This window comes from Peromyscus eremicus, chromosome 12 (assembly GCF_949786415.1).
Source record: "Peromyscus eremicus chromosome 12, PerEre_H2_v1, whole genome shotgun sequence".
NCBI classification, from domain to species: domain Eukaryota; kingdom Metazoa; phylum Chordata; class Mammalia; order Rodentia; family Cricetidae; genus Peromyscus; species Peromyscus eremicus.
In genome coordinates this window covers 7814873-7827057 of record NC_081428.1, presented here as the reverse complement: position 1 = coordinate 7827057, position 12185 = coordinate 7814873, and the positions used below count along the sequence as shown (strand labels likewise).

General features: G+C 48.3%; 1 protein-coding gene across 1 annotated transcript in view; it reads right to left on the bottom strand.

Annotated features, from left to right (window-relative positions):
- The window catches only part of Urb1 (URB1 ribosome biogenesis homolog), a 62493-nt gene extending 51910 nt beyond the window's left edge, over positions 1-10583 (bottom strand). The window contains exons 1-5 of the mRNA XM_059276853.1: positions 10390-10583; positions 7230-7369; positions 6197-6348; positions 5171-5303; positions 1467-1563 (exon numbers count right to left, since the gene is read on the bottom strand). Of these exons, the coding sequence (XP_059132836.1) occupies positions 1467-1563; positions 5171-5303; positions 6197-6348; positions 7230-7369; positions 10390-10531 (664 nt within the window). The 5' untranslated portion in view covers positions 10532-10583. The remainder of the gene's footprint in view (positions 1-1466; positions 1564-5170; positions 5304-6196; positions 6349-7229; positions 7370-10389) is intronic.
- Between the last annotated feature and the right edge of the window lie 1602 nt (positions 10584-12185).

The following is a 12185-nucleotide window of genomic DNA, read 5'->3' as shown; positions in this document are numbered from 1 at the left end:
GTGGGACTGGCGGGTGAGAGAGATTTGCCCTGACCATGGGCCAGGCAGGAAAACTCTAGCTACACAACACTATCCCATGGGCTGGGCTCCCAGACTAAATAAAAAGGAGAAATCAATCCGAGTACCAGCATTCATCTCTCTCTGCTTCCTGACCATGGACTCAATGCCACCATGTCTTCCCCGCCATGAAAGATTGTCCTAAAGAACACAAGCCAAAATAAGCCCCTCTGTCCTAAGGCTGCTTCTGCCGGGCACTCTGTCACAGCAACAAGAAAAGTCACTAATGCAGACCCTAAGCAATTCAGCATCTCTCCTTCCATAATGCTCTGCCACCACAGCGCCCAGGCTGACCACACAGTCTCACCTCCACACTTACCCTCTCCTGCTGAGTGACGCCCAGGGCCCCTGTCCTGGGGGAGGCAGAGGACTGGTTACTGAACACTTAGGCTGTAGCACATGGGGATTCCTCCAAGGACTCAGCCCAGTGTTTTGCCATGACATAAGGGTGTGATTCTGGAACTCTGACTGAGCAACTACCATGTGCTACCCCAGGGCAGTCATTCACCAACCTTCTGAAATGCTTAATAAAGCACTAATGTTCCTAGTAAACTTTAACAAGCCTTTCGCTAAGGAAGCAGTCATCAGAAGTAGTCAAACTGGAGCTCCCTGGTGCCTTGATATTCTGACAACATGGAATGCTGCCATTAAGGCCATTAAATGTATCTATCTATGTTACTTATTATGATGCAAGGAATCAACTCCTTGTACATGCCAAGAAAGTGCTATACCACTGAGCTATATCCTAAACCCTTACACTTCATTTTAAAAAATGCAATTACTGTTGGGCGGTGGTGCACACCTTTAATCCCAGCACTCAGGAGGCAGAGGCAGGCGGATCTCTGTGAGTTTGAGGCCAGCCTGATCTACAAAGCGAGATCCAGGACAGGCTCCAAAGCTACACAGAGAAACCTTGTCTTGAAAGACAAAAAACAAACAAAAAATGCAATTACTGGGACTGGAGAGATGCCTCAGTGGTTAAGGACACAAGCTGCTCTTCTAGAGGACCCAGGTTGGATTCCCACATTAGCAGATTAAAACTGTTTATAACTCCAGACCCAGAAGATCTGATGCCTTCTTCTGTCCTCTGCAGGTAGCACATGCATACAGTGTATACATACACATAAAAACACAAATAAAAATGTTAAAGCTGCAAAGGCCGAAGTCAGGCAGTCAGGGCTATGACCTGTACATCCTCTTCCTCATCTGCCCCAGGCTGTGCTCAGCACTCCAGACGGCCTCAAGGGGCACCAACGAGTGGTAAAACCACAACTGCTCAAGGCCTTGCCCCACGCCCTCTGCGCACTGCAGTGAGGGGCGCAGCTAGAGGCCGCAGACTCTTCGGGAAGAAACACTTGCGGTAGGTTTTCCTCACTCCAGACTCTCCCGAGACAAAGCCGAACGCCCACCTTTTAGCTCCAGCACCTGGCCTATGGTGTTGTCGTCACCCGCAATGAGGAAGGAGAGGGCGAACTGGATGTAGGCCAGCCGGACGTCATGCACTCCCTGGAGGACAAAGGAGACTCACATGTAACTCACATGCATTAGAGACAGGAACGCAGAAGGCATGCTCACCTCCCAGCTCAGTGTCACCAGCCTCCTGATCCTGTCTCCAGGCACAGCACATGGATTCCTCATTCTCTATGGGAAGCCAATTTTCTTTACATTCCCCCAACCAGCCCTTAAGTCTTCTCTGCTTTTCCCTCTTCTTCTGTTCCCATTCTCCACACAAGTATGGCTGAAAACAGTCTGCCCCTTCCCTGACTTAAGACATCAATTTCTTTAGTTCACTCTGGGATAGGGCCAAAGATCCTTAGTCCTGCTGGAATCCATTCCCTCTAGCTTGCTAATGAAAACAATCTATTGTGTTTTAGAAAAGCCAGAGATAATGGAGACATGGTGCTGCTTTTGATGAGAAGCCAACGTGGTGAGATCTGGTTTTTATTAAATATTGTAAATAAGTTATTAAATCACACTAAAAACCAAAGCACAGATGCTTCATGTTATAAGCGCATGGACAGCCCAGGATACAGCCCACAGACATCAGCATGACCCAGGGAGGCAGGACACAAAGACCAGTGAAGACAGAGCAGCTGCCTGAGGCTCCCAGGAAGTCAGTGACATCCAGAAGACACGAGTTATTTACCTGCTATATCCTGTGGGTCCTAAGGCTTGCAGGCTTTCCTGAGAGTGTGGCAGGCTAGACCTGCATTTTGTCTATTTTCTCTGCTGTTTACTTGTAGGATGTGAACGGCTTTCCCCCCAGTGTTGTTAAGATACATTCACGTCTCCACACAAGGAAGAGAAGTACAGATCTCCACAGCTGCTCCAGCACTGGAACGTGTACTTAAGAGTCTCCACCACTTAAACTGAAAACCTTTCCAATTCCCAATTATTCCAAGGTGCCTTACTGCATTACCAAGAAATATTACGATAGAAAGTATGGTTTCGAATGCCTGGCAAGACCAAGAAGTCAGCATCCCCGCCTTCCAGACCATCCTGGCCCACTCAGTAGCCACAGAAGAGGTGGTAGCAGTTGTGATGGTGGTGAGGACAATGACAATGGTTCCTGAGCACCTGCTCCATGCACGCCAGGCACTATGGCAAACACTGAATTGCTGTCATCTCATTCAGCTCTCTTCACCAGCCAAGGGGGAGCATCGCACTTTGCAAATGACTTGGAAAAGCCTATCATCATCATTATCATCACCATCGCCATCACCACCATCACTGAAGTATTAGAGTCAGGGCCCCAGTGTGCTGTCCCTCTAGATTTTTCTAGACTACGGGCACGGGCACGCAGCAGAGTTGGACTAGATCTTCCTGTGGGCTCCTCCAACACAAGGTTTCTAATGAAAAGGAATCTGGTTACCACCTGTTGGTTCCCGTCCTATACCCCAGCCAACCTCCAATCTCAGGTTCCTCCACTGTAGAGAAACTAGCCTGACAAATCCCAGAGACAAGGGCGCCCCTCCCCCCCCCAGGCTGGCCACTGCCAGGCCTCCATCCCCACCGACCCTTCAAAGGCACCCCACTCCCACCGAGACGGCCTGTGCCTACTCCTCGTTCCCACCCAATGACCTCACAGGGTTGTCATCCCAGAAAGGAAACATCCTGAACTTCTCTGCGCTTGTTCTGAAAAACACTTTCTAAAATAGGCTGAAACACTGGCAAAAGTGCTCTTTGGCACAGCGTTTTAACAATGCTTTCATTGGCTGGGTGAGCAGAGCCACGATCCGCTTTCTTCAGGAACACTGAACTACACCTTATAAACCGGAGATGACTCTTCATCTTCAACTACAGGGCATCAAATCAAGAAGGGAGTCAAACGTTTAGGATCCTTAAAGACACCCAACAAACTTACCAGCCAAATACAACAACCCAATGAATCTTGTCTGGATCCAGATGGAACCAAGAAGTACAAAAATGTCTTTTGAGACAGGAAGATCCAAAGACCAAACTGGGTGTTCAAAGTAGGAAATTATTAATGGTGACAGTGTCATAACGGCAGTGTGGTTTGTTTTTAAAAAGACACTTTTCTGCTGAGAGTACATGCTGAAATATTTATACTGAAGTATGATTCACGTCTGGGACTTGCTATAAAAGTCAACTGAAAAGGTGGGGTGTTGAGTGGGTAAAGGCGGCTGACACCAGCGAAAGCTAGAACACGGGGTTCCTTGTGCTGCTCTATTTTTAACGTCTCTGATATCTCTGAAAAGCCGTGATGTCTGGACGTCACTGACCACACATACAGTAGCTTATGTAGATCACACAAAAGCAGCACAAGCTCTTTCCCCACGACAGAGCCTTCCATTTCACAGATCCTGGAGGTAACAGAGCCCATCCTGAGAGCCTGAGGTGAACCAGCTGCTGTAGCCGGGGTTTGGGAGCGGAAGCCCTAACTGGGCTTTGCCATGTTGTCCAGGCTGTCTGGGTGGCCCAGGTACGTCAGCCTATTTCACTCGGACAGCTTGGATAACTAAATCAGGGGAGGGGGAGGACAGATTATCTGGTAGATAATCACTGCTAGGCTTACTGCCAGACAACAAGAGCAAAGAACTTCGACATTTGCCTTACTGTGCAAACAGCAAACACTCTTTTCGTTATAAATGCATTTCACGTCCAAAGCCCTTACCCACTGGTAGGAATTTGTTGACATGTTAATAAAGCATAGTATCTAAAGACACTAAGACCTGGGCTTTCTTCCCTCAGAGACTGCGTTATTTGTAATTCTGTAAAACCTTCAATACCAGGCTAGTCTTATAGAGCCATAAAAGTTACATGGCATTATTATTAACCCTTTGGTCTACTTCCTAGCAATTAAGACATTTAATCCCCAGGCATACTGAGACAACTAGCTAGCATACTGTTACACAGGAGATGTAGAGCACCACACTTCTCCACCTCAACAAGTGGGGTGGTATGTGTTCACTGTGCTCTACTCTCAGGAGGAGGGGAGCACTTGGGCCTTGGCTGTGCACACCACTGAGCACCATCAGGAGCTAATCTGGCAAGCGCTACCAAGACCTGCAGCTGGCCCCTGTGCTGGGAACTTAGATATCTTGGTTGTGTTTTCTTCCCCAGAGCCCTGCCAAACCCAAGTGTCACCTCTAGAGCTACCAGTGAACTCTTGCGGTGCTCCTGAAAACCGAGCACTCCTGTTCCCATTCTCACTGGCCTATTTATCCTCTACCCATCACAAGATTATCACAGAGCCGGGGAGCTCTCTGGGGCTAAGTTCCAAGAGATTTCTCTAGAGTGGACAGAACAGCAAGAGCCCTGGGAGCTGTATAAACTCACAGCTGGGGCAGAGCGAGGCTCTTCTAGTCACTTAGAAGAGAGGGTGCTTACAAATGGTCCTCTCAGCCCAGAGCCCTAAGCCACCCCACCAAGCCAACCTGTCCCCTTAGGGAGGCTCGGATCTTCCTGGATGTACCAACTGTTCAGGCTCCATTGAGGCCCTGGCCCATCAAAGTCAGGGTGGGGAAAGGCTGCTGCCCTACTCACAGGCATGGTCTTCACCCGTGTGGGGACCAAGGGAGAGGAGGAGGAAAAAAACGACCACCAGAGCCTCCCTAAGGGAAAGGACAAGCACAGCACTGGGGATTCTCACCTTTGAACCTCTCTTGGTCACCAGCGTATACAAGGCTTTTTTATTCAAATCAAAACAGCTGCACACATCCCTGGCGGCTTCAGGACCCTGGGTCACCATGGCAGCCATCAGGTCCAGGCAGGCTCGAGCCAACCTGCACAGAGACAGTAGACCAAGTATGAGGAACAGGGGCAACACTACCAGGACCCAGTGCACTCCTGGCTTAGGACCTGCCACCCAAAACCGGGAAAAAGAAGCACAAATGTTCTTTTCTTCCATATTTTTTAAGAACAGCAAAAACTTTAAAAGGAACTAAAAAGCCAAGGAAAGATTCTAATACAAAGAAGAGAAAAATTATCATTATTATTTGAGACAGAGTTTCACCATGTATGTAGCTTTGGCTGAAGGGAAACTTACTATGTAGACACTAGGCTGGTCTTGAACTCACAGAGATCTGCTTGTCTCTGCCTCGAGTGCTGGGATTAAGGTTTAAGTCATCATGCTCAGTGCTAAAGATAAAAATTTTATCTCTTAAGTAACCATCAGTGACTGAGTGCCATATCTCAGTCACTGCGTTTTGGGGACACAATGGACCACTTCACAGAGCTATCTCCAAAAGTGCCCTCTTGGCAGCCTTCTGCTCTGAGCTTGCCAGCATTGGTGGCTCCACACAAGGTGATGCTCTAGACACTGGAAAGTAAGATGCTATCATCCTCTGCACACGTATTTGGGGAAGAAGACAGTCAACAGATGTAGACCACTGTGTTGCTGCACAGATATTTGTCGACATACAGGAAACTGAAGTGGGACATGGAAACAGAAAAGGCCAGTGGACATCTTACTGGCCTAAGATGGTCAGTGAAGACCCCACAGGCCTTTCCTCCACAAAGTGCTGTGGAGAAGAATCATCTAGGCAGGACAAGCTATGTAAGGCATGTCTGAGCCACAGGATAGTGAAGAAAGGTAGAAGAAGGCTGAGCGGAAGGGACACTTGGTGTGAGAAGTCAGCAGCAGTCCCTGCTGGTCACTGGCGAGCAACTGACTCACCTGTAACCAGATGCATACAGGGATTCACACAGGAGCTTCATGTGGTTGTTCAGTAGCTTCTTCACAATGTTGATACCCACCACATGGAAATGAGTAAGATCACTGGCTGTCCTCAATAATATGGCCTCAAAAACTTGAAATATTAACAGCATCTGCAAAGATATAATTGAATACTATTGATCATTTCATTCTTGACTTACAAAGTTACGAAGTTAGGCCTTCCCCAGATCCTGAACCAAATAGCAGAAGGAAGCAGGCGAGAGTTTAACACTCTCATCCACTAAGACCCAGGCTCTGAACTAGAAACAGACAAGAGGCTGCTTAAAGTTTCACGAGATGACAGCAAAGGACAAAACTCTATAGAGACTGAAACTCACTGCTCTGAGGACACTCAGTTCTACGGCCTTCCAACATGAGTCCTGAGATCAACAAGCTCAGAAACAGTTCCAGTTTTCCACCTCTGGGAAACCAATCAACTCCACATGTGTTCTGAGTCTGTAACAGGGCGTACTGCTAAAGCAAACCAAGTGTACTCTAAGAATCCATAATCCTAGGGCTGGAGAGACGGCTCAGCAGTGGAAAGCACTGGATGCTCTTGCAGAAGATCCGAGTTCAGTTCCCAGCACCCACACAACAGCTCACAACTGTCTGCACTCTAGTTCCAAGAGATCAAATGCCCTCTTCTGACCTATGAGCACTAAGAATGCATGTGGTGCACATGCATACATACATACATACATACATGCATGCATGCATGCATACAGACAGACAGACAAAGCATTCATATACATAAAAATAAATGAATAACCATTTTTTAAAAACTGTAACTTTGACTTATGACATTAGTTATAAACTATTAAAGAGAAGCTACCATTTCCCATCAAAAAAAAAGGCCATAGAGGCAGAGCACTGGGACAAGAGATCACTTTCTGAAGGAAGCTGGTGCAGCCCAAGACATGGATCTCACACTTTGCCAAGCTCAGTGCCACACAACACTGACGTCTCTTCACCACACAGGTAAGAAACAACCTACTTCACTCTCAGGCTGCTTCTCTCCACTGAGGAGCTGGAAAATTTCTGCACACTCCATGGAAATCTTGATGTAGCCCTCAACGACATCACACATGCCTTCCTGAGGTAGCTGTTTGGCAGCAGAGACAAAGGCTTCCAAAGCTGAAATAAGAGATAAGAAATCAACAGGACCGTCTCCTCAGACACCATCACAGCCACCATTACACCACACTTTCCTTGTTCTGAGATTCCACACCTCTTCTGTACCCAAAGAGGCAGAGAACCCACTGAACTGAAGGTTCCTGTTAAGGCTGTAATTCCTACAGGACTATATGAAGACAGGGCTTCTCAGAGACAATTAAGGATGACTGAGGTCATCGGGTTGATGCCCCAATCCCATAGGATTGGTGTCCTAATGATAAGAAGGGGGATGCCAGAGAGATCCTCTTTGAAGAGGTGAGGTCCTATGAGGCCTCCAGGCAGTACGGGGTATTCTAGCATGGGAACTGCTGATCTGTTATGCTTGCCAGCTCTACAGCCATCTTTCCATTCACTATTTACCACACTGGGATGTGCCAGACCTGGGATGTGCTGGTAAATGAACTGCAAATGGTCTCCACCAATGTGGTACAATGTGGAATGAATGGGGCCAAAATGCATTCCATGGGTATATATTATGGCCCTCCCACTCGCTTAAATAGACATATATTTCAAACTATAGTGAGTGCTATGAAGAAGGGGAAAAGCTGCTGATAAGAGGTTATAACTATAGATTTTGTGATTTTGACCAAGGGCTAGGAAGGTGTCTGCAAAGTAAGGTGGCACCTGATAATCAGAGAATTAGTTGGGGGAGGGCGAGGCAGTGCTCCCAGCCAATATGAAAAGTCCCCGGCCTGGAGGAACAAAGCGAGGGTAGGTACAGTGGGGCTGATATCTGGGTGAGAGGGGAGGATGGCCTGAGATGAAGACAAACAAGTAGGTAGGCCAGGTGGAGTAGAAGTAATGACTTTGGTTATCAGCCTATGTGCAGTAGGATCGAACCAAAAGATGCCATGAGAGGAGGGACAGAGTGGCAGTTTTAAAAGATCACCTCATGCTGCATGTGGAATGGGGTCTAGGGAATGAGCTCAAGCCTGGGCAGCTCTGACCATAATCACAGCAAAGACTAATGACCATGGAGGAAGTAGAGGGCAAGAGACAGACTCCAGAGACACATAGGACTACCAGCAAGCCAAGGGATGGACTGGGGCACAAAGAGGGCTCCGGAAGGAACATCTAGGTGATGAGGAACAGGGACAAAATTTAACCTTTAGCACACTCATATTCACAGTATGGCCTTTTCCATCACCAGTGAAGGGGCAAACATTTTTAAGAGAACCAGACTTAAGCAGACCCTTTCTTGATCTAGAATCCTGACTCACTGATCATCACTTTAATCCTTGACACAGGTCCACTGAGCACCCTCTGCTAACGGAACCCCACAAGCTCCTCTCCACTACATAAAGGGAGCATAAGCAACAATCTTCCCTCACGACTGCATAAAGAAAAAAATCCCTGCCACCCACCCACCCACAAATCCTATCCTTGGTAGCATTTCTATCACAGGAAGTCAGCAAGTACCAAGGGGGTGGGAGGGTGGGGGAATCTGAAATAAGAGTCAAACACAAATCTACAAATTCCCACACTCATCCACTGACTTCAGCTTTGCCACATCTTTCAAACTTCACTAAACCTACTGCCTGTCAACCTAGCTGTCCCTTTTCAGTTGGCATGGTGCTCTCTAGCTGGACCCTGAAATGCAGACAAAAGCCTTTCTGTAACCAAGCTTGCTCTTTTCTTCCGCAAGAAAGGCTCTTGTCCCTATACCTTTCTATACAACTCTAGAAAATCTACTTCCTTGGGGAAGTCTTCTTCGATCTCACAGCTTAGGGTCCCAGGCCCATTAGACACAAAGCGTAGCTGGCTCCTCTGGAAGACTTGTGACTTTATGGAGCACCTGCTTCCCCAAATTGACTACCAGATCCACAATGGCAAGGCCAGGGTCAGATTTGTATTCACCCATTTATCTCTACCTAACAAATAACAGCCGCTATTAAGTGGCAAATAAAAAGGTGGGATGCTGGATCATGTGCTAAAAAGGGCATCATCCTCCAAACTATCAAGGATGGGCACCAAAAGTTTAAAGATAAAAATTGTAAGAAAAAAAATTAGTTGAGAGTCCTTTCTGAAACAGTCTCACTATACGGTGTTTCCCGAGTCCCTTGGCTGTGAGTCAGCCCAGAGGAGTGCAGTGACACAGACAGCTTACTCTTCTTTGGGCTTCCAGCAGCAGCTCCTGGAGGGATGTCACTGCTAACAAGTTCCAATTCTGTCCCTGACCTTCTACCATTTCTAACTAGTTAGGAAGTCAGGTGTACTTGGTTTGGAACTTGTTGGGTAGACCAGGCTAGCCTCGAACTCACAGAGATCCGCCTGCCTCTGCCTCCCTCTCAAGTGCTGAATTAAAGGCGTGGTAACATCAAGTCCTGTGACAGTTCATTGATTTAGTAATTTACTTAACCTGAGAGAAATATTTCATTATCTTACTGTACTACAGCGTCGATGTCTGAACAGGACAACATGCCTAACTGTAGTTTTCCTCGTAACCAATGTACTCCTTACACGAGTACTTACAACTCCTTATAAGTAGCTGTGAAGTGTGGTCACACTCTTCACCAAGAGAAATTAAGTTACAGAATCTGGTCCATCTCAGTCACAAGTCCAATCCCAGTCACTTGACAAGGAGTGGTAGGTCCTTACGGGGAACTTGTTACACGTGACATCCCGCCATTCTTAGGGTTGACAGTTGGCTAGGCGTGCCTAAGGGGAGGGATGGCACGCTGTCTGGCTGAACCACTCTGGGCTGACTCCCCGGCCAGGGGCGCGGGAAACGCTCGCAGTGTGGACGAGGACCCTTCCTTTGCCTTCCTGGCAATCGCAATCGAGAGGTTTTGGAGGCTGTCTAGGGTCGCTGCCCGAAGAGAAACGTGTGGCCGCATAAGCACGGACATGCAGGGTGGGGAACCCCGCAGGCTCCATCACCGGAGCCTCCGTTTCCCCGCAGCCAGAGGCGTGGCTGTCACTGCCCGGGAGCTGAGAGGGGTCCGGCTGATTGCCTCCCCCAGCCCGCCGGCCTCACTCACCAGGCCCCGGGCCCTGCGCGTCCCTCAGCTGGGTCTTGAACCGCACGCCCGTGAGCTCCTCCGCACGGGTTCGCTTGGCTGTGCCCGCGGGGGACGCCGCGCCGCCCGGGCTCTCTGAGGCCTTCCTCTTGGGGACCCCCATGGTGCAAACCCCCAGCCCCAGAAATCGGCACGCTCAGAAAACCCACGCGACCGGAAGCAGTGGCGGCAAGGGGCGGGACTGGAGGAAAAGGCGGAGCCTGAGTGGGTAAGCCGGTGGAAGAGGCGGTCTTCGGGTGGCGAATGGCGGAAAGGGCGGGGCCTGCTGGAGGCAAAATACCTGAAGGGCGGGGTCTTTGAAGGAGCTGGGCGGGGCTTAGTGCTGGGGGCGGGGCCTGGAGGGCATGGGATCACTTCTGGCTCTCAACTTCTAATCCGCACAAATCGCACACGCCTCAACACACGCTGCGGCAATCTGGGGCGGATCAAAGCGCTTCTCCTGTCCCGACAGTGCTGTTGGGGTCCCGAGCTCCGGAAGAACTCTCAGACCCTTCCCGAACGCCACCTCCCTGACGCCCACAAAGATCACAAAGCAGCGCAAAGCTCAGGTTTTGTTTTTGTTTTGGGTTTTGTTTTTGTTTTATCTCTGGGCACCTTAATGGTATCCCTTAAATTACTCCATGGGATCAACACTTTGCCAGTTCAAGCCCCTGCGTGTAAGCCGGGTGATTCGGTGATTCTTGAGGGCCTGATGTTAAGTGGACTTAATACTGAGAAGCCCTAGCTTGGGAATGCCGGTCCCGGGCTGTGCAGGCGCTCCTAGCCTTGAATTCCAGCTTACGTCACAACCTTAGCCAGATGGGCTGGGTTGGTAAAATGTCACTACAAATAACTTCCAGCCAAGCTCCCCCATACTCAGGGGCTCACATGCACTCCTTCTTGTAGTGCCGAATGTGAAGGGAGATCAAAGAAAGTAAACATTTAAGAAAACTCCTTGGACAATGTAGGGTGTCCACACCTCAGGTCCCTCGCTAAGATGGAGACAGCAAAGCGCTCTTTCCCCAGTTCTGCGCTAGAGAACACTAAGTAACGCAATGTGTAAAGAACTGCTTTGAGAGCGAAAGGGAGTACGATATGTTTGTTGTTGTGAACTATTGATTCACAAGTTGCATTAAACGCTCTGACATGGTGTGGAAAAGTAAAAACAGGCAGCTACATCTTTTTAATAAACCAAATCTTATCAATACCTGGATATGCATTTAAAACCCCAAACTAGCCTGTTAGTTGGACAATCTGGATGGTTCCTGAAATTCTCTGTCATATTCTTCTAGTCTGAGGGGACACTGCCTTGTGTTTTGGAGGCAAATATCTTTTAAGCATCTAAGAATGTGGTCCCTTGTGGCTACTATGATTTCTGAGTCCCTAATAGAAAAAACAATTGCCTTTAACTTTAAATCTATAGCCCAGAAAGACTATTGCACCTGTGGAAATCCCTTGGTCATAGGTCTGTCAGAAAAATAAAGATAACTGAAGCCATGTAATAATTTTAAGAGACGAGGATAAAGACAAATTTGTAACCAACTGTCCACATGGAACCTCCTCACTGATTAACATTCATCGACAGTCACCAGGACCCCCACAAAAAAGCAGCAGGAAGAAGTAAGAAACAGTTGAAAACCCTGAGTTCAGTTTATGTGACATTGGGGGAAATTACCATCTCTCTGTACTGGTGTATGCTATAAAGAATTAAAGAGAGGAGCTGGTAACACGACCTCCGTTCAACCCCCAGAACCCACATGGTGCAGGAGGGACCCTCC